Raw genomic sequence first — 26382 nt, forward strand, 5'->3', positions numbered from 1 at the left:
TGCTCGGAGAGGAGCCCGAACGCACGTCGGGGTGCGCACCGAACGCACGTCAGTTCACACGGCACTGCTCGGGGGAGGAGAGGGGGAGGACATGTGGCCAGGGTCATACGAGCCATTCCTTCTTGGGTGGCTGAGGTCGCCTGCATGTCTTCACTCTGCACGATAGTAGGCGCCTCCTCTGGGGTTCCCGCCGCGCTGCAGGAACGGGTTTCCCGGGTAGGGGGGCGGCTTCTCCTCCGGCTGCGAAGGCGGAGCACTGAAGGGCGGCTCCGCTGTGGCGAGTGAGGCATGAGGGGAGCAGAGACAGAGATCAATGTGAGTCACAAAAGTCACACAGTACAGGCATGCAAAAGATCAAGTCGCTTTTGATACATTTAAATATTGTATAGACTTGCGTATAGGTCGAGAAATTTATTACAGAAAATGATGGTTTAATTTAGGGGGCGCTCTTATACATGGGTGCAGAAAATGTTTTTAACACCGACATTTCCCCCAATCTATATGAAAATTTCCCCAAAATTTTACAATATGCTTAATGCTTCAGATAAAAATTCATTCCTATTACTACAGGTAGAGATAATTTTGGAAAAAAAAAAGGAATTGCATCTTTAAAACTAATAGAATGAACTATAGTAGCCTTAGAACTCAGTATCTAAAATTAGTAAATTAAGTAAATGCACGTAAGTTTTAATTAAAATCTCATGTCTCCATTTATTGTTAAATGTAAATTATTATCCAACAAATAGTTGATGAAAATATACAGAGTGGTGATGCAAAAGAAAATGCATTCAAAAAACACTTGCAGAAAAAAAAATCTTTTTTTTTTTTTTTTTAATAAATCGAATCTGCAAAATTTTCCCCAGATGGTTCAAATTTCCCACGATCCTAGATCGCCGGATCGGACATATTGTGCACCCGTGCACTTATACGCCCCCAGGACAGAATTTCCGAAAAATTTCTCCGATTTTTTCTTAGAAAAACACTTGAAAGCATGAACATTTTCCAGGTTTTAGTCCATCCCTATTAAGCAGATGCTAAAGAAGTAAATACTTAAACATTCTACTATGATTTTAAATGGTCTGATTTTGAAATAAAGAATAAATAATTACAGTAAACCGCCGACTATGCAAAAAGTGCGGGGATCAAAAATTTCCCGATAGTCGCGAATTATTGCTCATTTTTTAAAAAATATATAATATGGCTACAGCATAAGATTTTATTGATATAAAAACAAAATAAAGGGAAAATAGTAAAAAAACTCGAACCCTTTCGCGATCGCAAACTTTTGGTGCAAAAGAAAAAAACTCTGACCTTTTTAACATAAAAATGTTTAATGTAAAATAAAATTCAGTTCTTTTTATAATAAACAGTAATGTATAATTAAGGAATGGTTTAAAACAGCTTGAGGTGGTGTTAACAAGCGTCCAAGAAAAATAGGTATGTTTATAAAACATTTACACATACCCTTTTCCACAATGCGAAATTTTGACTTATGCAAGGGGACTTGGAACACATCCCTCGCATAAGCCTGTAATGTAATTGACTGTATTTCCAAAGTAAATTTTTAACTTATTTCTCGCCTCCCCCCCCCCCTTTTTCTTCTCCTCAGGTTCTTTTCTTTTTCAAGTTTGAGTCATAACGTTTTCATTTCTCTCACAAGTTGAGAATTACTTTTTTTCTCCTTTTAAATGTCGCTTAATTTAGGTGAAATAATGATAATAATAAGTAGATGTAATAAACATAGAGCACTCATTTGTATTTTTTACAACTTAAATTCAAATTATGCTTTTTGCAATCGCAAATTGCAATAGGACCCTACATGTTGGGTTTCTTGTTTCTACAAATGGAATGCAAATGGCTAAGAAATTTTGCACCCGTCCTATTATAACTGGTGGTTTTCTAGAATGAGTAATATGAGGCACATTCATTTAAAAAAATGATGATTAGGATGCAGTAATACAGATAAAGATTTTATGGCTGATATCCACCAGTACACTTATCTTTAAGATTATTTACAGCGTATAAAGTTATGTATTTTTATTTCTTATCAATCTTAAATGATGGGGAATCAGTAATCTGGATATTTTGTATTTAGATGAAGTTTCGTTTTTAAGCTCATCTATGTTTACCTTTTTCTTGAAAAAAACATAATTTTACACCCTTTGCCCCTTTTGAAAGTTAAATCTGCTTAAGTTAAGCCTTGAATGAACACAAACAATTTTCAACCATGGGGACAAAAATTTGTCCTCTTAATAAATATTAAAAACGAGTTAGCTTATTCTTGTCGTCATAGCAATCTGAAAAATCAGAGCAACATCAGCTTTGGTCAAGTGAGGATAATAAGTAATTCGTGATTGCTCAAAAAAAAAAAAAAAAGTTAAAACATGAAGTCATACTTTGAACAAAATCATCTTGCTTAATTAGTTAGTGTTTGGAATCTACCACATGTGTTTCGTCCGCCCTTAACAATTGTCCACAGATTTGGCAATAAAATTTACATATTTTTTCCTTCGGCTGTTAAAAGAAAGTGTCTGAACATCTTCCATTCCCCAGAAGTAAAGTTAAAAAGGGAGGAAACCAAGCAAGATACTGTTTATTTACATATACATTATACACAGAGAAGGGGGCGGGGGTTCTAAAAATTATACATCATCGATGGGCAAATAAATGGGGTTGGGGCAAAATGTATATAAATAAATAATTGTAATGTAAATAAAATAAATAATTGATGAGGAATGTTATTTCTTTTACAGACATTCTTTTTTTCAACAATGACCTTTATTTTCTGCGCAATTTTTGAATTTCATAAAATATTTTAAATGGTTTGTTCAACAAAATCACATTCAATGAATAAAGACATTTTTTTTAAATGTACAAAATGTACCAAAAAATGACACATTTTAATTATATATTAATGGCAGTGGCGTAGCTGGACCCGACTTTCGGGGGGGGGGGGGGTTACTTCTTTTATATATATATATATATATATATATATATATATATATATATATATATATATATATATATATATATATATATGTATGTATATATATATATATATATATATATGTATATATATATATATATATATATGTATATATATATATATATATATATATATATATATATATATATATATATATATATATATTTGGAATTTTTTCCTTTTCTTCTTTTTTTTTCCTTCTCTTCTCTCTTCTTTTTCTCTTCTTTTCTTTTTTTTTTTTTTGAGACTAACGTTTCGCGGGGGGGGGGGGTTGTCCCCAAAACCCCCCCCCCTTAGCTACGCCCCTGATTAATGGAAAACTATTCTGTAATCCAGCAATATTCTACTACTATCGTAAGGCAGTAAGATAAAATTCGTCAAAAATCTCCTTACACAAGAAATACTTATATTACCGTAGAGCCATAGCTTTGTCAGATGGATTCAACTCTTCTTCCGTCATTAAATTTATCAAGCATAGTTTTACATATTTAGTTGCAGAAGGGTGAAATATATTGCAGAACTATACTTGGCAACTAATTTTTACTTAAACTAAAAGAAAAGCTATTTATAGACTTATTTATTTTTTTCCAATTGCTGAAGTTCTCTAAAACCTTCCCTTGGGCTCAGCCTTGACCTGTTACTATTGAAAAAAGCTCAAAATTGCGGGGTTATTTTTTTTTTTTTTTTAGTATTACAGTTTCAAAAATTTGCTGAGGTAGAAGTCCCCGAAATCTATTAATTGCCCTAACGTTACTAAAAGAGGCCGAAACATCACAATTTTAGAACTGTAATTTCAAAAAAATTTCACGGAAGGACGCCCATACTCCCTGTTTGAGATGGAATCTTACATGGACTTCCAAGTTTGCATTGCAAAGCATCTTTTTAAGGATATGTAAAGTTATTCCGTTGACTTGTGGGTTCATATTTCGCTCATGATCCCCCTATTTTAGTTATTTAGACTTGTTAGTAGAAAACGCATATGTGAGGGGGCCCCATCACTTTTATTGACTATCGGCCTCCAAATCCTTAATCCGGCCCTGATTACAGGGAAAACTAATCTTTTCCTTAAAATGAATATTCAATCTTACATGACAAATTGCATTTTTCCAAAAACGGAAAGAAACGACTCAATGCCATTTGGAAACACGTTCTCCAAATGAGGGATTATAAAACTTTTAACGAACTTAATTAAAACAAGTCTTCTTCAAAGCAGAGAAATGTAAATGCAAGGTAAAATATTGATATACAAGAAGTCTATCTCATTCAATTCCTAGTACCAATTCATAGTTGGCACACTTTAACCTTCAAACCAGATTTTGATGTCATTTACATAAAATAATAACTTAATGACTAGAGAAGAAGAGGCTTTGTTGATGCAGCATAAATAAATATGATGCATTGAAGTAACCTAAAAACTGCTATACAACTTTTGCTTTCTTTTTAAGTCAAATATATTACTTAAGTACAGGGCAGTAACCAGAAAATAATTTCGGGGAGGGTTTAAAAACTTTCATGCAGAGCTTAGCACTATTCAAGGCCATAGCCAAAAAAATTTTCCGGGAGGGGCCCATGATTGGCACTTTGCCCAAACACACACATATATATGTATAGACACACATACACGCACAAAAACATAAATGTTTCTTATCTCGTTTTTTATGCTTCCGTTGTTATTTTATTTTAATTTCTTATTATTTCTTTTATTGCTCCTTCTAGTGATAAAGACAACAGAAGAGTGGCCTTTTAAGTGGGATGTAGATCATCCATAATTTCAGCGGATCTGGGGGGAGGGGTTCCCCTGGGAAAATTTCTGAAAAATAGATCTAAAAATCTGTATTTTGAGGCCTTATATGGGGTAAATGAGACTACAAAAATGTGAAGAAAAACAGGCAAACAAAACCTTTTAAAAGTTATACATTCTTTTGCAAGTCAAGATCAATTAAATAAAAATTGCTTGCTCGACAAATCATAGACATTAATCGACAGAGAGGAAAAGCAAGGGAGGAGAAAAGAGAAGCATATTGTCACTTGCTCATATCAGCTTTTTGTACAATTTGTTTTTGTTCATTTCCCCAACATCCCCACCCCCTGCCCATTTCCTCAAATGCCCTACAGTAAAAATTGTACAAAATGGTTTAAAAGAAATGGTGTAGAGATTCATAAAATAAGAGGGTCATTCCACATCAAATCGATCAAAAAAGTAAGATTTTCAAGCTGACCCCTTCCGATTTTTCTAAAATTTCATATAGATATAGTGTTTGGTAATAAAAGTATTAACCCAAAATTTTAGATTTTTAGTACAAATATTCTTTGATGGGGGGGGCATTACAAAAAAACGAATTTTGGTAAACAGAGTAGCTTTTGAACACATATAACTTTTGTTCTAAATGGTACAAAACATTTCGGGTTTCGGGGGGGGGGGGGCTTCTGGATACGGCCTTGGCGATATTTGTGCTAATGTTCGTCGTTGGATTACTTATTATGAAAGCATTTTGAAAGATATTCGAGTTTTGGAACAATATTTTTTGGAAATTTTTAAATATAGTTGAACGTGAAACCGATTTTTTTTGGGGGGGAGGGGGGGTGAACCCTAAGAACCCCCCCCCCAGTATATGGCCCTGCTTAAGCAGTAATAAGCAGATTTTAATGTCAGTCACATGAAAGTTGACTTAATGACTAGAGAAGAGGATTTTATGATGCAGCATAAATGAATATGATGCATTGAAGTAACTTAAAAACTTAAAAGAGTATAAAGGTTTTACCTTCTTTTTAATACAAATATTACTTCAGCAGTAAACTATGATTTATTTACTAGCATATTGAACAGTTTGGAAAACTAATAAAAACTAGCAATACAGATTGTAAATATTTAATTTAAAGAGAGAGAGGAAGGTGTCTTACTAGGGTAGGGGCGGCCTTGCCCCAGGACCACGGAGTGAGGGGTCCCTTCTGCTTCTAGACGCCTTTGCTGTGCCTCTTTGTGGAAGACGCACACAATCACCCCCACCACACACACACAGCAAATCAGGAAGCTTCCCAGAACGAGCGACACAAATGTCCCGAAGTTCAGCCCCAAGATTTGCTTCGTAGAACCATCATCTGCAAGATGGAAAAAAAAGGGATGGTCGATTACCTACAGATCTTGATCAGAGCTTGTTTCACAGAAATGACGAAGATCATGAGCTGATCTTCATCAATCATGAAGATCAGCATCATACAGGTAGTTATCAAAATAATGGAAACACTTGAGATTTCTAAAGAATTCTTTATTTGTATGGTGTAGAGCCACCTTTGGCATGTAATACAGTTTGAATCCACCGATAAATTGATTCATACAAGAGTTGAATAATGTTCAGCAGAATTTGTACCATTCTTCATGGAGATATTGAGAAAGGTTTAGGAGAGATGCTGGTGGAGGATATCGATTCCGTATCGATTGCTCGAAAATAGACCATAACGGTTCAATTATAATATGTTCAGGAGACAGTGTTGGCAAAGGAAGATGTTTAACTTCATCCTTGTGTTCATCAAACCATGATTGGTCAAGTACCGCCGCATGGATAGGTGCAGTATCATCTCAGAAAATTCCATATCCTCCAGGAAACAAAGTTTGCATCATAGGATGGATCTGGTTAGCTAAAATGTCTCTATACTTCTCCCCAGTGATCCTTCCATTTAGGATTATGACTGTTCTAGCGAAAATCAACGACTTAACAGCCCATATCATGACAGATCCTCCTCCATGCTTGACAGTTGGAAGGAGAGAATCACGATCATACGCATTTGCTGGTATCCTCCAAACGTGTACTTGTCCTGTAGTAGAGAAAAGTGTCAAAGACGATTTGTCAGATCATATTACTCTCTTCCACTCATTAATCAACCAGGATTTTTGAGTGTGGCACCACTATAGACGACGGTTAGCATTAACATCTGTGACAAAGGTTTTGGGAATTGATATTCTTCCGTAAATGTTGTTTATAAAGGTGCCTTCTACATGTAATTACTCACACTGGGGAATTCAGATGGTGATTGAGTTCTGTGGTCACTTTTGCTACTGTTGTGCGCTTTTTGGACCTTACAATTCAATACCCGCCCGCCAACCTCTTTCATTGAGCTTCTCTTTCCACCCACTATTTTGCTTAACCGAGCTTGTCTAACCATGCTATGTGAATGCTGTCATGACTTTAGATACTGTGCCTCTAGAAGCGCCAAAAAGTTGAGATGTTTCAGTTACACTTGCTCCAACTAGACGCGCTCTAACAAATTGGTCTCTTTTAAAATTTGAGAGGTCTGACATTTCAAGTGCTTGAAAAAAATCCAAGACTTCTAGAACTTAAGTTAAGCCACCACATACTACCAGAAGATATACACTGCTCTTTATAAAAAACAGACACCTAGTTTTATTCTTTATTGCTTATGAAGCGCATTGAAAAATGTCACTTTTATTCACAGGTGTTTCCATTATTTTGATAATTACCTGTATATACACTGCTCAAAAAATTAAGGGAGCACACTGTTTTAACAAAATTATGCAAATGACTGTGCTAAAAACATAAATCAAATGAAACAACTTTAATTTGAAGCTAAGCTAAAAACAAAAGAAGAAAACTTCAAACGTAAATTAACATTTCTGATGTCAAAAATCAGAAAAATGATTTGAGTGCAGAAATTGAATTTTGCAGAAGTCTTTTTAAATTAATTATGACTTAATTTAAAAAATTACTTTAACTGTATTAAAATTAATATAACTCGTTTTATGCAGAAATATAAAAACATTTCCTAATATTTTAGAAGCAAAATAAATATAATGCTTCAAATAGAGATGAATAAATGAAACTTAACATTAAACATGGCACTTTTAATTACATTGAACATTTAAAAGATCTTTGTTGTAGAAATCTCCTTTTACTATTTTTCTCCCGACTTTTTATACATATTTTTAGTACTTCCTTATTCATAAATTTTTAGTTATATTTTTAATTTACCCGACTGCATTTATTTCCATTCATTAATACTGCCTGATAATACAGCCCTTTGGATAGTTTAAATGATCACCTTAAAAAAGGGAAACACGAATCTAATGCATTTTACATATGAGGCAGTGAGAAGCAAAGAGATGTAAGTGGCAAAATTAAAAATTTGAAGATAACCAGTACACATGGTAGGTGAACCTCTCCTCTGTCTTGGGGCAAGGGATGGGACTAGTAGCCCTCATAGGGGTTGCTATACAGCATGATTTAGAAAAAAATTTCAAAGAAAGTCTACCTAGGATGTTATATTTAAACGTGTTTTACTCAAAACTTGAAAATGTCCACTTACATCCTTTTGCTTTTCACTGCTTCATGCAACCTAAGCAGAATAAGATTATGTATGTTGATTCAAGATGGGAAATATTCCTCACCGCCACAAAGTGCTTGACTAGTTTCATCGCTATTATCTCCACAATGATTTACCCCATCACAGGTTAAATTTAAGGAGATACACAAATCGTTGAGGCATCGGAAGTTTTTACATCCCGCTCCTGAAATTTAAGAAAAAAACTATTGATTAATAAACAGTTATTATGCATAAATGGTGATAAAAAAAACCAACTTGAAGTATAAATGTTAAAATTCAAGCAACTCTTGTCCAGACAAACGAGTAAAATATGTTTTACTAGCTTTTACCCCGCGGCTTCACTCACGTTGATGTAGTTTTTTTTTAATCGATTCAAGTTAATGGTCAACACTGGGAGAGGTCATATAGTTACCAAAAAATGGTTTCTCCCCAGTTTCGCCGACATTTAAAATGGCCTCTCCCCTTTAATATATCAAAAGATATGATGAAAACTGAAAATCAAAGGGGAGGAGAAGGTAAATGAAATGTTGGCAAAACTGGGAAGACACCTAAAAAATCACACAACATAAATCAGGAAAACGTTCAGGAGTTGTCAAGAAGTTAGTTTGAGTAATTCTCAAAAAATTCCAATTCGAGTGAGGTCAACAATTCTTAAATAAACTCAACCATTTCCCTTATAATCCTCATCCCCGTCAAATGGTGTCCAGCACTACACCTGTTATCTAAATTATTCTGTAGCTTCTTACCAGAGAAATTGTCCCAAAATAGGGTCAACAGTCATTACAAATCCAGATTCTAATAATGTCCCTTTAGAGTGAGAACATCAAACCTTTAAAATCCCCCACGTGTAGGAAATCAACTGTTTCTTAACAAAGTAAACAGTGCTGATTAAAATACCAAAAAAGTTCAGAGTAAAAATACCATTAAAATCAGAGTAAGAACAAGAGTTTCTTTTTTTTTTAAGTTCCCATTTAAATGAGGACAATAGTACAAAAACCTTCTCATTTCGGAAAGAGAAACATTCCCTAAAGTCTCTATTAGAATGGTAATAGCATTTTCAAATAACATCTCCCTCTGAAGATCTCCTTCATGATTAATTCCAAAAATCTTCATTAGTACAGGTCCGATAGCATAAAAAACTAATTAAATAAAAACAAAAAGAAAGAAAAAAGGAAAGAAAAAAAGAAAGAAAAAAGAAAGAACAATACTCTCTTGTCGCTATTACAGTAGGGATATTAATTCCACAAAATCCTAATCAGCACCATTACTCCTTAAAAACACAAAAAAAAATTTAAAGTTTCATTAAAATTTTTAAAAATTCGCCAATGCGCTAAAGTAGTCGCCTGGTGAGTCTGGAGATATGAAATCGACTTTGTGGATTAGTTTACATTTTAATAGCAGTTTTAATGTTATTTGAGTGTGTTGTTTCATTAATTTGGTGGATTAATTTTAACTACAATACCTTACGCATAGTATTTAAATATATTTTTACCAAAATTAGCTTGGCGAAGTTTTCACGTTTTAATGCAAATTTTGTAATGGCTGTAGCGCCAAGATTTTTGAACACTCGTCCTGACCGCTTTATCATAACTCTGCCTATCAAATAAGTTTTAAAAATGTCATTTTGTTTTTGTTTTTTTTTGCAATTAAATTCATTTTCTTCAACAAATGCAATCTAATTCATTATCTACTTTTGCAATTAAAAGCAGCGTAAAAATGTAAAATAATCCAAACCTATTATTTATTGGGAAAAGGACCACAGTGAAATACATTCACCAGAGACTTGCCAAAACTGCGTAAAATGTTTGCTTAATCTACATTCATAAGATATGAATTTTAATTCCGAACAGAAGATGCTACAAAGAAAATGTTTTGCGTATTTGGCCTTTCCTGGTAAAAAATCAATATTTTTTCGACGGTAACTGGGGGTAGGGAGCAGAGTTTATTTAATAACTTTATTTAGTTACCAGATTGTTGTGCATAGCAAAAATTGCGGGCGTTGCCTGGGTGTGTAATAATTGTGAGAAACAATATAGTTACCATTATTCGTTTTCTTCTGTAACTGAAATAACTCAAAACACACCGGTTTGACGTCATTAATAATCATTCTAAAATTGTCTCTATATTGCTATTAAAGTACGAACTTTTAAAAAATGTAGCCATCCGTAATCCCGTACTGAGATTCAAAATGTTACGAAAATTGCGGTAATCGTGTTGGGATACCTTGGATAAGTCTCCCCCTCTACTTTGTAAGACTGTGTGTTACTAATTTTATCGAAGAGATAGTGTCGCCAGATACTGAGATACTAATGGTGACCATGAAATGATGCTATCGAAATGTTTCCAAAATAAATCAGTAAAGTTTGGCAATTGTGTTTGAAACTGTGTGGAAACTTGTGCTGTTTATGGATTTGATTAATTTAGTTGGCGGATCATTTTACATGTTAACAAATGATATAAAGAAAGAAACATTAAAGAAATGGCTATATTTTGGTTACATGGGGAAAACCGAGAAACAGTATTCACGTTTTAGCTTCAAAAACAGTGACGATTGAAAAAATTACCACATGCCTTAGCTATTGAAATGATTCTGCAAAAAAAGTTTGGCGATATTCCTGCTGGTTGATCAAGCGCCCAGTCAACACAAATAAATTTTTTTTAAAAAACATTAATTGCCTCAAAGTTGCGTAAAACTGGAAAATAATCAGCCAAATCCATGCAAAAAATTTTACTTTAAAATTTAACTTGAGAAAAGCCTTGAACAGTCAGACGAAAAGCAAAAATAGTCAACAATACAAAAATTGTCACTATTAACAGGGAGTTGAGATGATACCCTAAATACTATATTGTGTTAAGGAAAGCCTTCGATAATGGAACTAAAAAGCTCATAACTCGTTTTTTATTCTACTGAGAAGTTTGGAACAGGTGCCATCTTCAGCAGAAAAAACGGAGCTTTCGATGGACATATAATGTTAATAATAGCAAGTATTTTTTCATCCTCATATTAGAGAATTTATACGAAAATTGGGTTTTATCGCCCCTAGGGAGATTTTGCCCCCCATAATGGGGTAAAAGCTACCCTATGTGTTATTCTGATGCATAAACTATATTATTGTAAAGTTTCATCAAAATCCATTCAGTAATTTTTGTGTGAAAGAGTAACAAACATCCACACATACATCAATACATACAAACTTCCGCATATATAACAGTAGTAAGATAATTGCTAAATGGTAAGAAATATTCAATGAGAACGACTTCAAAGAATATATACTAAAAAGATTTCAAGAAATATTTTTACACAGTAAAACCTCTCCTAACGGACACCCCTCCTATGCGGACAATTCTTAATTCCCTGATTCTGAGGCAAATAACATTATTAACCACCTGTCTTGCGGACACTCCTCTATTGCGAACAAAAAAATTGTCCCATTAGTATCCGCATTAGAGAGGTATCACTGTACAATCTCTTTATAGTAAATAAAATTAACGTTTCTAAGAAATTCCGAAAGGAAGTCTGTGGCGGATGTGCATCCAGGAGACTCCATAGCACCTACAGCCTTGAAATTTTGTACAAAATTGCTTTGAGCAACGGGAGTGAGCACCTGTGGTTTTGTTTTTTAAAATTCGAATAAGTTTTCTGGTAATTAATATTTTAAGTTCAAAAATAGCGTGAATTGCCTGTTATTGCCTATTAAAGGAGTGAAAAATTACTTGCACATGTTAATATTATATATTGTTAGAAAGGGTAGAATTTTCCGCGTTCTACGCAATTTATTTCAATGCTCTAACTTAAATACAGCGGGAGTTATTTGCGTTTTTAGCTCGAACTTTGTTAAGCTCAGCTAAAATTTAGGCACTACTTTCTTCATTAAATCTATAAGTAACTAGTATGTTGTGGCCATCACGAAACTTTCTTCTATATTTTTCTTTTTTTTTTCTGATCCCTCCCCATGCTTGACGAGGAAGCAATATTCCCAACAAAAACAAAATTACACATGCAAAAACTTGACGACCATCCCAATGTCTGAATTATTGCAAAAGCAAAGCAAAGAGCGAAAATTGAAAGTTATTTTAAAAGCCTTGCTTGAATTAATTACAAATATTTTATTTGTTAACAAACATAAGATGGCAACAGTTAAAAATTTTAAATCATTGAGATAATATTTCCTATCATTTCCATACAATTAAAATCACGAGAAATACGCAGACGACAATCTATTACGATTTATCTTTCTTATTGTTGCATTAATAAAAATATTTTTATTCCCAAAAAAAAAAAAAAAAAAAAATCAACACCTCTTGGAGCGATCGGCGTCAAAATTGAACCAAAGCCTGTTTACACATGGATTCACATATATTCCAAATTTCAACCAGAACGTAGCATTACTTCTTGAGATAGGACACTCAAAATGGAAAAAAAGAACGGGTGATTACGCTACCCCCTTTTTAGCTGTTGACACAAAAATAAAATCAGTTCTTATACCCACTAAGGGCTACTTGCCGATAAATTTTTCTTTCATTCCGTTCATTATTTCTTGAGATACAGCAGTCACAATTGACGACAAAAAACGTTCCATAGCTCAACCCCCGTTTGCGTTATTGACACCAAAATTGAATCAGCACCTGTTCCTGTTAATACCAACATATGGACCAAATTTTGTTTGATTCCGCCAGTTACTTCCTGAGTAATAGCAAGCACGCGTAACTCGAAAAACGTCCCATTGCTCCACCCCCCTTGGAGGAATTCGCGCCAAAAACTAATGGGCACAAGTTCACATAGGGGCACATATGTGTACCAAATTTCGTTCGATTTCATGCGGTAGTTTTTGTTGTAGAGCGGCCACAAAAAACTGGTCACACACAGACGTGACACACATACACACACACATACACACACACATACAGACAGACAGACATTTTCCAAAAATGGTCGAAATGGACTCAGCACACCTCAAAACGTTCGAATCCGTCAAAATTCGAAATTCGAAAATTTGCACGAATCCAATACTTTCTTCTATATATTAGATATAGAAGAAAGTAAAAAGCGAAGGAAATGTCCCACAGTTTTCTTTTTTGACTCTACTGGAAAGAGTGGATTTTTTTACTCCAGATCTAACTCGACCTGTGGTTGAAAATTCTATCTCCAAAGGAAAAAAATTACAAGCCGTTAAAAATCAAGTTCGAATAATCTCACATCCATTAAAAATATTGATGTTTTATTACTTTACGAGTATTTAGCCTTACAATTTACATATTTCTTCTTTCTTATTCATAAACTTTAAGGGTTTCAATTTTAACGGAAAATCTTAGGCTGAACTCAATTCAAGCATCGAGATAAAGAGCAAAATACATTACTAGAGACCAGGAATATGAAAGCGACTTTTCAAATGTACAAAACTAGCTTTCCAATGCTCAGGAGCCCCTTAGCCTTTACGGCTCTGCAAGTTCGTACAAGTTATTTTGAAGCCCAGGGAAGGGGTGCTCTTGGTTCCAGAGGGAGCTCATAAGGAGTTTTCAATCTGTTTCTTTCTAATTGGCGATTTAAATCTTTGTGAATCAAATAAGATTGCAAAGCAATCTTCGGGGGTTGGTGAGCGTTAGCAAACAAAGGGCAGAGCCCCCTAGTGTTTAAAAAAATCTTTTATCAGTTAAAACATCAAAAATAGAAAAAAACTGACGCAGCCTCCTTTCCTAATAAAACTTTCATTAGTTAAAAGGATGTGAAATCAGTGCAAATGACGTTGAAACATTGTAGAGTAATCCCTCATTATATCATATCTCCAGGGAATTGTTCTTTTGGATACATGGAGTTTTTCTATAGTATCCCAAAAAATTAAAAGTTTAAAAAAAAAATAGTTTTACATAATGTAGTCGAATATTTGTCAGAAACTTTTACTCGTCTATGAGCAAAACAAATTGAGAAACACAGTTCTAAACAATATGACAAGGGGTTTTTTCACAAAAAATAATAATAATAATAATATATATATATATATATATATATATATATATATATATATATATATATATATATATATATATATACAGAGCCGGATTTACATATCTTACTCCCATGGGCCCGAACATTTTTGCCGCCCCCCCCCCCCCCCCACTTGTTACTTCATTAAAAAAAAACGGTAATTTTATTCAAGGGTATAATGTTTCGATTTTTATAACTTTCTCTTCTGTTCGTTGCATAGTGAATATAACAGAATATAAACAACCACGGAGACCCCTATTTTATAATACTAAATGTTCACTTTATCAATGGTCAAAGTTGCAGTCGTTAATATGTAGTTATTGAACTCTGCTAGTAGTTGACAGAACATTTGACTTCTTGTCACATTTTTTTTGAATAGTTAAACTTTTGTAAATTGTTAGAAAAGGAATTACTTTCTTTGACCCAGGAAACAGATGTTGTGAGTATGGAAACCCATTTTCTTAGAGAAATGAGCATAACACTACAGTAAAAACAAGTAATGTATAAAAAAGCTTTTTTAAGGCAATTCCTACTTAGGTCAACGTAGAAAAATAATACATGTGCTCTATTAAGCACCATTTAAGCGTTAAATAGTTTAACTTTCTGATGGATCATTTTTCATTTTAATGGAGCTTTAGGTATTGTTTTAAGCCCCGCCTCGTTTAAAAATCAACCATTTAAGTTTATACTTCAACAACTTTGTTCCGGCAGTATTTAACATGCAGTTTGTTTTGATTTGTTTTATTTCATGAAACATTTTGAACTTGCACAGTGAAATGATGAATAATACAATGTGAACAATAAAAATGAATATTAATGAATTTACTATTGAAGGCTCACCTTAATATAGCATGAAATTAGTTTCATTAAAAAGTTCACAATGATTAGTTAATTAATTACTTTGATTATAGAATATTGCATTGTCATCGCATCTGAGGTTGTGTTCCAACCCAGAAAGAAATCTAATGACAGGAAGTGGGTGAAAATTGAGCTGCATGATTTAAACAAGATATATATAAACAATTGAATAACATACTGAAAGGCAACGCCAAGTAAACTATTTCTCATGAAAAGAAGATTTTATTGCTGAAAATATTACGTACTTTGTTACAGAAAGGTATGACAAGAATGGGATAAAATACGGAATTGAAATAAATGACAAGTTGCGGGTATGCTTAAGAGTGTTTTTTTTTTTCTCTTACATTTTACCGTGGATACAAATGGGTCTAGTTCATGAAAAAAAAAAACTAATTCTTATGGTGGTAGAACGCAAAAATTACTTTTATATAGCTATGATATCTTCTTTAATTTTCCAATATGATTTATATTTTTATATATTTCGAAATAAATTCTTACGTTATTACACTACTTTGAACAGATTCAGTCCCACTCAATTCATTATGGTTGTTTTAAAAACTAACAATGCTCATGCTAGTTGAATTCAATTAATATTTAGAGGAATTAAACAAAAAAAATCAATAATATTGAAACACTAATTTTTCTCAAATTTAAAATACCTTGAACTTCCAATTTGAACAACATTAAAACTAATGGGATGATAGAGAAACTCAGAAACTGTGCTTTTGAATTTGCAACTAAATTACAACAAAAATAATTAAAATAAATAAAACTATTTTATTGCTGAATTTTTTTATTTATCATTAATCAAATTTAGCTATTTAATCATCAACACTCAACAAGAATTTTGAGTAAGAACGGCCTGAAGCACCGACGCAGACAATGAGTTTTTTGATGCGATGATTTTTTTCATCTTTAACTCGTCACATGAGCACAACTCAAATACTTATATCATATTATCAAGTTTTGGGCACATTAGTTTGAACGTATATTAAATGGCTTGATTAATGATAAAAAACATTCAGGATAGAAAAAAAACCTAAGAAATGAGTACGTTCCAATAAAACTATGATTTGATTTATATATACAAAAAAAAATCAGCAAGTTCCTTAAGACAAAAGCACTTCAAATACTTAAATTCAAAGGAAATTCACTACTGGTGGGTGAATAGCAGTAAGAAATTAACATAATAAATAACATTATAGATATATAAACTTACAGTTGAAATTTTAAAAAAGGTGTTTGCACTTGATTATTAACATATTTAGAATACGAATAATAAGAGCTGTTTCATTAAAACCTCTTACGTCTTGTTTACTATTGGCAAATTTATCAATAACCTCATTAAAGTCTAATTTAACAGTTAAGTCATTTTCAATAGCCAAAATCGATAAATGAACTAATTTTTGTTGGCCTACTGAAGATCTCAAATAATTTTTGATCCGGGAAAGTGTGGAGAAAGATCTTTCAGCTGCACAGTTAGTTGCTGGTGTGCATAAAAACACTTTAAGGCAAATGCTTATGTTAGGATATAAGTCTTGGAGATCTTTTGATTTTATAAATCGATACAGTTCTGACAGGGACATTTCTTCCGTACTATCCGGTTTTTCTTGGGGCAGGAGTCCCTTTAGATGAATACACTCGATCACCAATGAAGAATATTCAATGTCAGCTGTATAAAACTTTTGCAGTGAGGCTGCTGCTGCTGTTATTTCTTCCACATCTAAGTTACGTAGATTTGACAAAAATGCAAATCTATTTGAAAACTCTTTATATACACCAATTCTCTTATTCAACTCGGTCGAAAGCTTATCAGTTATTGTTGCATAATTTTCTTGCAGGCAACGGATCTGGTTTTCTTCTGTTTCCCCACCTTCTTCAAGTTCAGATGAATCTGATTCATCATAGAATTTCCTCCTCTTTCTCTGTCTCTTATTGCTTTCAAGACAATCACTGTCTATGCCAAGAATATTTCTAATCTCCTGTAATTTCTTCTGCGCATCAGTAATAAAAAAATATGAAGCATTTCTCAGCTCGTTCAGAAATTTTTCAAGGGAATTGTATAAGTTAACAAAAGTGTACAGATTAATTCGATGGGACTGTATTTTTTCGCTTACAGAGTTGAATTCGTTTAGTACATTTCCCCAAAATGATGCCATGAATATTGTTTCAAGAGAAATGAGTTCTTTTAAAAGCCCTTTAGCTTTGCTCTTCGTAATTCCATTCTCTTCTTGGCTATCGGTCATACTCTTTAGGCATTTTGCAATAGGCTGAAAACTTCTATTTAAGCTTTTGCAAGCATCTTCTCTTGCTGACCATCTGGTTGTGCTTAGAGTTTTAATTGTTAGGTTCTTCTCATCGGGTTTATAAAACGACTCAAGGAGGCTCCATCGATGGGTAGATGAAGAGAAAAAATTGTAGAGTGATTGCAGTAAGTCAAAAAAGTTTTGCGCAAGAGTACAACATTCTGCAGCATGGGATCCTACTAAATTGAGAGAATGGCCAGAGCAAGGAACATAAGATATCAATGGATTTATTTCTTTTAGCTTGGCTTGTAAGCCATTATATATTCCAGACATGTTGTATGCATTATTAAACGATTGTCCACGACAGTTTTGAATGTCTAAATTATGTGTCTTCAAAAATTCGAAAACTGCTTCTGCAAGTTCTACTTTTATGACCTTGTTTTTTCAAAAAACCAACAAATCTCTCTTCAGGGTATCCCATTTCATTGACATATCTTAAAACAAAATACAACTGGTCATTATGTGTCACATCGGGTGTTGAATCAACTATAATTGAGAAATATTTCGATTCTTTCACTTCTTTTAAGATAGTTTCTAGAACTTTCTTACCCATTAAATCAATTAATTCATCACATACTGTTGATGAAAGGTAAGATGTATTTCCTTGACCAGGGTTACCGTACTTTTGAATGTGTGATTTTAAGAATGGGTCAAACTCTGCAATCAATTCAAGGCACATCATAAAGTTGCCATTACTGGTGGAACCAAACACTTCATCGTCTTCTCTGAAAGCTAGTCCTCGCGATGCCAGTTTTTTAATAACGACGACAACTCTATGAAGTACTTCCCTCCAATACTTCACTTCCTCTTCAATTTGCGTTTTTAACTGCCTGTCAATGGAACCTATTTCAGCAGTTCTTTGCTTAAAGGTTAGGACACTGTCAAGATGTGTATGAGAGTTCTCATGCTCTTTAAGCCTTTGAAAACCATGCTTCCAGTCATTAAAACCACCGTCAGTAAATTGAGTTGAAGTGGTGCAAAATAGTTTACATGGGCCACAAAATATAGATCCTTGGCTGGGCGAATAGATCAAGTAATCTCTATTTACTATTTCTCCGTTCGCAAATTCTCGATTAAAGTGATTTTTTCAAAAACCTATTTTTTTCAGGGTATGATCTTTTTGATTGTTCAAAATTTCCATCCTTATTTTGATCAAACCCATTTTTCACGAAGAAGTCTCTGGTATCATCATTGACGGTCCAGAATATTGGATCATTACTGGGCTTGTCCGTTCCACTGGAGGTACTAGACTTCGTGGGATAAGGTTGAAAACGATCATTATCCTTCCCCTCAACATCATATGCAGCTTCTTTCTCTTCAGTAATTACTTTATGTATTTCTTCTTCTACCTCTACGTTTTCTCCGTGTTCTATAGTTGAATTCGAGTTCAATTCGGAAGAAGGTTCCTCTGAACGTGGATTAGTTTTAAAAAAATTATCTATTTTTATGGTTTTATTTACAACTTCACTTAGCTTTTTCCTCTTTTCGTCTGCTTTTTTCTTATATCCTGCGCCACTGAGCCTTTTGCGTCCGTCCATCTTTTCAGATTTAAGCACAAATAGCCGATATAGTATCTGAATTCGGCCACTAAATGCACCAAGGTATTTTTATTGAAATATTTGCTCTGATTTAAGTATCCAAGTGTCACAGCTTTTGGTAACACACGAAAACAAAAGTAATAATTTTCAGCATAAACATTCACTGCAATTTAAAACAATACTGTTGTGAGGGAGAGCAAAATAATACGAGCTTACGGAATAAACGAAACTTGTGCACTGTAGTAGTACCATAGCACTACCTGAAGCCCATACGTCACATTCCATCATTTAGCCTCAGGTATAAATTTGCCTTCGGAAACGGACCGACATCTGGACACCAGACCTCTCAGTTTCCTGTGCGAAATATATGGACATACAAATTCCTCACCCCCAAAAAAACGGTGAATATTTAGGCCCGCATTTTGAGGAACCTTCTTGAAGCGAACCTTCTCGGTCCGGCGTTTGGCGAGTTGCGGTTATGACCGTTACGACCAGTAAAAAAAAAATCGGCAAAAGCGCAGCCGCCGTTCGTCCGTTTCCTCTCCTTATCAAACGCCCTCAAGTTCCTGCTATAAAATACCTCCCAGACAGACACCTTTAAGCTAATTAGAACCATGTGACTGATGTTACAATGGTGTATTCATATTCCCAGGACCTGAGCATGGAGTGAGGGAGACAGTCAACCCCTTTAGCCGCGGGGGGATGTTTTTCTTGTCGCCCGGTCGGTCCTGATAAGGAAAAAAGAGGAAAATAGTGCTTTTGCATTGTTTGGTTGGTTCTTTTCTATTTCTAGTCTCCTAGCAAGCGCCGCCCTTTATTTCCATGAAAAATATCGTATATACTTTTCAAAGATGGGAATTGCAAACGGTTCTTTTTTTTGATAAAATTTTTAATTTAAACACATTGGCACTCTCTAGAATTTGCCGCCCTCCAGAATTTGCCGCCCTGGGCCCGGGCCCATGTGGCCCATGCTTAAATCCGGCCCTGTATATATATATATATATATAAGAAAAATGCCTAAAAAATAATTCATTCCCCCCTCCCCCCCCCCCCCCAAAAAAAAAGGTCAAAAAAATAGAAACCTGGATTTACCCTTGTTATTTCATGTTTAAATGAAGCTTCGGTTACAACATGATAGAAGTAAAGAAAGTTTGGAATAGCAAATGCATGAAATGACAGCAAGTTTTTGATGTAAACACAAAAATGTGGATGAAAGTGACACTAGGGTAGTTATGCATCAACTATGCATGTTAAGGACACCAGATAATTTATCTGACATCCATTTTATAACATAGAGTATTTTAATGAAAATTAAATAAAGTTCTAGTTCAACATCAACACTCTCAAAATGCCATTTTTGGCAGTTATGTCTTTTTTTTTTGGGGGGGGGGGGGTTCTGAAATCCATTAGCTCCCAGAAACTATCGTCCTGCAAACTGCATGAAGAGAGAGATAATATTTTAGAGAGAAATAGCCTCATTACCTGGCTTCTTGACAGCAGTAATAATGAGTTTGAATCCGTTCCCAGCATGGCTGCGGTTATCAGTGATGTACTTGAGCGTCACATAGTTGCTTTTCGTGAGAATGGTCCCTACGTCAGTGCGAGTACTCCGGCATGAGAGGTCAAACTACAATAATAAATCAGATATTACATGATTTTACATACTTATAACACTTTTTTAAACATCTTTTGAACATGTCATTTACAAATATGCCTCTGCATTGTTACAAATTCACGGGTCTAAAGCACTAAAATTATTTAATACTTCATGAGGAATAAATCAATTTTTGAAAAGAGATAAAAGCTTCTTGTCATTCAGATCTGTCAAAGATAAAAAATCCTGCTCACACTAGATTGAAAATCATGTCACAGTGCCTGCTTTCTCTAAACGACTACCTTAGGTACATTTACCCTGCCCTTTAATAGCCTTTTAGAATTGCTGCACTAACAGCACAGAGTGTGGTGGCTGACTTCTCCGGATAAAAGACGGAATTATCTAAAAGGGCTTTCCAGAAAAGGATTGACTGACCAAGAGATCGCAAAATAAAATGTTGAGAAATGGTCAATTTGAAAGAATGTTGGTAGCAAAAATTGGACTAGAATAGCAATTGGATGTCACAGGGCTTCCTGCAAATGTGTGTCAGGTCAAAGAGGTTTTCGTCCATTGAAATTAACATTTAGTCAACCATAAGAAAAATAAATGTCGAGTTACAAGGGTATTCGAGTTACCGAAGTCTTAGTGTATTAATATGTGCGTCATGTAATTTCAACTTATTTGTATAGGTATTTCTAAACTATTTTTTAAAAAACTCTTTTGACTTCCAAATTGTTTAAAGCAGAAAATTTCGAAGATACTGTTTAGGAATTTCAAAAACCTTCTTAAAGATTAAACGATTAAAACAATTTTACAATCAAATACAATACACAACGTTATAACAAGGTTAATTTAATGATAACAGCCTTAACACAAAGTGAGAAGTTCATAATCAAAATCAGGCATGGAAGTGTGAGTTCTAATAGGCGTGTTCTTTTCTGCGTAAATATTTTTTGATTTTAAAAGAATATTGTTTAAATTTTAACTTTTGTACTACTAATTTTCTTTTTAACATTAATTTTAAATCATTATTATTGTTTCTTTATATATGACTTGTAAAAATAAAATAAATTAAACAAGTGCTGAGAGGGAGCAACATATCTGTTCACACTTTGAAATAAATATGCAATTTTATAATATTGTCATTTAGCCGTCTGACTGCGGAACTGATACACAATCTTGCAATCTGCTAGGATGCAAGTTAAATATTTCAGAACTAGAAAATTTAGAAGTGCAACTCTAGGTAAAACAATCAAAAACATTCTGCAGATGTGGGCGTAGTTATGTATATCTATATTCCACATCAAACATTACGGATCATAGAAATTGATAATAAAAAAGAAGATAAAAATAAAAAAAAGAACCAATAACTTGATTAAATTCTTGATACAGAAAAAGGGGAATGATATTAATTCCTTTTCGTTATTGATAACCCAAAAGCTATGGTGTCTGAATTTGATGTTTTATTCTTACTGTACACGGAATTAGTTTTTCTCATAGCATCCATATAATGCTTTCCTTGTGCTACACAGTGGTGTAGTCGAGGAGATATTTAGAGACAGTGGTTCCCTGCCGTTAAATGTTTCTTATATTTCAATTAGTTTTTGTATCTATAACAGGTCTTTAACCTTTTTTTTTATATCTAGGAGTCAGTGTTGGATCTAGGAGGAGCAAACCAAAGCCCTTGCACCAGGTAGCAGTTTCTGGGAGCAGGGAAGAGGGAGGGAGTAAATTCATGCTATTTCTGAGGAGTATTTTCTTCTTTTTTTGAAACTCAATAGATAAACTTGAAGGAATAGGCTAGCAGTTTCAAGACATGCCTCAGTTCAGAAAAATGAAAGATCAAGCACTGCTAGGAGTGCCACTAGTACACCACAATTACCCTGCTTTCTGCCTTATTTGCAATCCAGAAAATACTGAATTAGTTGGCTTTTATATCCTTAAATTACATGTCATTGTCCATCCCATACAAGAAACAGCAGTTGTTGAAACAGTATTTAATTTGATGAAATGCAGTAAACGATATACAGTAAAACCCCTCCTAATGGACACCCCTCAAAGGCGGACGCCTCTCTTATGCGGGCAGTTTTTAATTCCACAAATTCCAAGGCAAATAACATTATTAAACCCATGTCCTGCAGACACTCCTGTATTTCGGACAAAAAAATTTGCCCCGTTAGTGTCCACATTAAAGGGATTTTATTGTATTAACATTAGTTAATAGTTTGCACTAATAAAACATCATATACAAAAGACTCAACATTGTTTCAATTACATTAGTTGGCTTTTATATTCTTAAATTACATGGCATTGTCTATCCAATACAAGAAACGCCAGTTGTTGAAACAGTGTATTTAATTTGATGAAATGCAGAAGTTGATATTTTAAAGTTAGTTAAAAGGTATAGTTTGCACTAATGAAACATCATATACAAAACATTCAACATTGTTTCAATTACAGTAAATAACTAAACAACCCAGCACGGAGCAAGAAATGAAGAGAGCACTCACTTCGTACTTCCCATACTCATGTGCCCCGTCAAAGATGTAGAGATGATCGTTGCAGTCGAGGGCAAGATGGTCGAAGCGCAGCATGAAAGCTTGCAGGATGGAGTCGGTCTGGAAAGTAACGACGCATCTCATGTCGTCTTCATTCTCAGAGGTGACAACTGCGCCGTCCACTTTCTTATACATTGCCTGGTCATTCTCATGCAGACACAGTGTTGACGTGTGGTCTGAAAAAGCAATCATTTCCCTCAAGAAATTTAAAATGTGATACAATATAAAATTATTTTTTATTTATGATTTATAAAAAACTTTCATGATTTTTTAATCTATTAATCCTTTGAGGTTACGGGCAGGGTCGGATTTGGAAGTGTGGAGGCCCCGGGGCAACAAAGGAGTGGAAGCTCCTAATCAGGGTTCGAAAAGATCATCATATTTTCGAAAATATCCGATACTTTGATATATATCCGAATATTTTGATATATACAGTTTGACTCTCTGTTTAACGATTCTCTATTTAACGACTCTCTATTTAACGACGGCTTTTCACGGTCCCAGATGGCACACTGTAGTGTTAAAAGCATTCTATTTAAGGACATTTTCTACTTAAGGACGATTTTTTGTGGTCCCTTGAAAATCGTTAAACAGAGAGCCAACTGCATGTATGTATCCGATATTTTCGATCAGCACTTTAATAGTAAATACATCCAGAAAGTTACTGATGCTTAATTTTTTTTATATTATTATTATTACAATTTATAGGGAAGAAAAAAAAACGTAAAATTTGCTGCCTCGTGAAAATTAGGATATTTTGTAAAAACTTGGTTGTGGAGGCCCCTCAGCAGTGCTAGATTTGCCTTAAAGCTAAACAAGCTGTACAGCTCGGAGTTTCCGCTTTGTTAGGTATTCACTTATTCATTTGCATTAAGATTTTTGTCTGAAAACATGGATGGCTAATGAGAGTATTTGTGAAAGAAAAACTCTAAGCATTACAGAAAAATTTAAATGTTTATTGTTGTCGTCAAGAATGGCATTGCTTTTTAATCAGGGCCGGATCTAGTAGTTTTGTCGCCCCAGGCGATGTTGACAAATGCCGCCCCCTGGTCTTAGTATTTTTTTTTTCTTAAATCATCGAGCATACTCTCTCTTATTGCTGCAATTTGAAAAAAAAAACTTCAGAACAAATTTGAGTCTTTCATCTTTTTTCGCCTTCTCGCATTTGCCATCTTGAAATTTACTGCCTTAAGGAATGGTACAGGTCGCCTATCCTAGGAGCCAGGCCTGTTTTCAATTTTGACATATGAATTGTACTTAATATTAAAAGTGCACCTGATTGGTATCTTAGTCCCTTGCATCCTTCTAGACAGCAAATCCCAAGACGACAAAGACTCGGAGAACAATGGGAAAGGCTTGAATTTAAATAAGAACATAAAGGATTGATCTTTAAGAGCTTGTTGTTTTAAAGGGTAAGAAAATAAGAAATGCTAACCTGATGAACTTCTAATGATAAAAACAATTTACATGTGTACCAGTTAATGAGAAAAATGCAAATATTCCTAATTTTTCAATGAATGTTGGATACATGTTGAAACTTCATGTCATATTTTTTCTATGAATAAATTTCGTCTGACAATTTTGTAAATTTAAAGATGGTATTGCAATATTGCTTTTTTTTTTTTTTTTTAAATTAAAAAGTGATGCCCGATGACTGCTTTTCAATAGATGTAGGCACATATCCATACTTGTGTTTCATTATTTGCTAAAATTTTGAGTTTTATTTGATAAATTGAGAACCCCTACCAAAAATTTGTTTATCAATAAATGAAAAACATATGGAGTAAGACATTACGACACAAGTATACAAGAAAGTTGTATTAACAATAAAAATTTTGGGGGCTATAAGAAATCCTTTTAAAGGAAGGGGGGGGGGAATACATCCTTCGTCTATTGCTTAGCCCTGGAAGCTCAAAACATTTATTTGATTGAAAAAGTACCCCCAAAACATTCTTTACGCACAATTTTTTTGCCATATATACAGAGTAATATTGATTCCTAATATTTTTTTCTCTGATGTATAGTTTTCACCGTATTATATATACTTTTTTTTATGGTTCAACTTGGGGGTTCAAAAATGCACACCAAAACCCTGATATTATTTCGTCATCTGTAGTATATGATAACAATAATATTAGACATAAAAAATAGTTTAAAATCTCTTTGAAGTAATCTGAGAAACATGACTGCTTCTTGATATGTAACCTTGTTTTCCTGTGCAGTTGCATAATGTGATTTTACTATTTAGTTGCCAATAAACATTTTGGAAGTTTGTACCTTTCCAGGATAAAAAAAATGTATATTTTGCTTGAAGTGATTTTATTTTTTGCATGCCTTAGGGAGAATAATAAATATAGATCATCAATGAAATAAATTTAAAGTAATAAGTTTCTCTGAGTGTTTAGAAAGTTTTGACCCCTATAATATAAAAGTAGTCAAAAAATTTTTGCATGTTGTGCAGTATTTCTTTTTTTTTTTTTCCACTCTCAAAAAAGGTTCAGTAGAATTCAGATTTCAAAGAGAAGCGAGGTAGAATATTTACAATTCTTTTTCGCAATGTAATATAACTTTCTTTGTAATTTGAAACACCAGATCTAATCTGAAAGTACTGGGCAAAGATCAAATCGCAGGGATCACTTACAGTACTTATTGGTATCTGCTAAGACGACATTTCTGCAGAGAAGCAGACTAAGAAGTAAGCACTGCAACCAGACATGAGACCAGTGATCCCTTTGCGTGCTCGCCATTTTAAGCTACCACGGCGCAGCATAGCTCGGCGATGCGGCAGGATACAAAACAGAAATTCCTTGCTTGCATGATGCTATCAGCATGCTGAAATGTTAATTTCATGCTGAGGGGAACCATCGTCTCAACATGGTTCAAAAACATCCATCTAAACTACCGGTGCGAGTTATCTTCACGGAAAAATAACATGACATTTGACAGGACACGCCCACAGTTATAAAGTGTTGTAGGTTGCAGTTAGCTCAAAAACAAAGCAGTTTACTTTTTTTTTCTACTTTATAAAAAAATTATATTGTATTTCATTCAATTTATTTAATACCGATAGTCGCTAGTAAATTAATATTTCTTTTCGATTCGGAACAAGAATTTTTTGAGAGATTTGTCTTGAGGCTAATGTTTCTTGATTGGACGAGTGTATGACGTCACTCAGGGGTCCTGTAGCTTAAGTTTATTCATTTTGGATCAGACTTTTCACTG

The 26382-nt window shown here is 34.0% G+C and overlaps 1 protein-coding gene across 1 annotated transcript; it reads right to left on the reverse strand.

Annotated features, from left to right (window-relative positions):
- Positions 1 to 26088, reverse strand: LOC129221024 (uncharacterized). The gene is made up of 6 exons (XM_054855463.1): positions 25802 to 26088; positions 23113 to 23336; positions 20491 to 20635; positions 8388 to 8507; positions 5888 to 6085; positions 1 to 272 (listed from the first exon to the last, which is right to left on the reverse strand). The coding sequence occupies exons 1-6, from the start codon at positions 25905 to 25907 to the stop codon at positions 151 to 153; spliced, it is 915 nt and encodes a 304-aa protein (XP_054711438.1). The 5' UTR covers positions 25908 to 26088; the 3' UTR covers positions 1 to 150.
- Positions 26089 to 26382: the final 294 nt, after the last annotated feature.

The sequence above is a fragment of the Uloborus diversus genome, chromosome 1, assembly GCF_026930045.1.
Source record: "Uloborus diversus isolate 005 chromosome 1, Udiv.v.3.1, whole genome shotgun sequence".
Classification (NCBI taxonomy): Eukaryota; Metazoa; Arthropoda; class Arachnida; order Araneae; family Uloboridae; genus Uloborus; species Uloborus diversus.

What these genes read in the sequence shown, in the direction of transcription:
- LOC129221024 (XM_054855463.1), bottom strand. Translation starts at nt 25,907, where the DNA reads ATGGCGAGCACGCAAAGGGATCACTGGTCTCATGTCTGGTTGCAGTGC. An exon ending in AGCAGATACCAATAAGTACT is followed by an intron (nt 23,337 to 25,801) that starts GTAAGTGATCCC and finishes TTGCTTTTTCAG; the next exon opens with ACCACACGTCAACACTGTGT. An exon ending in ATGAGTATGGGAAGTACGAA is followed by an intron (nt 20,636 to 23,112) that starts GTGAGTGCTCTC and finishes TTATTATTGTAG; the next exon opens with TTTGACCTCTCATGCCGGAG.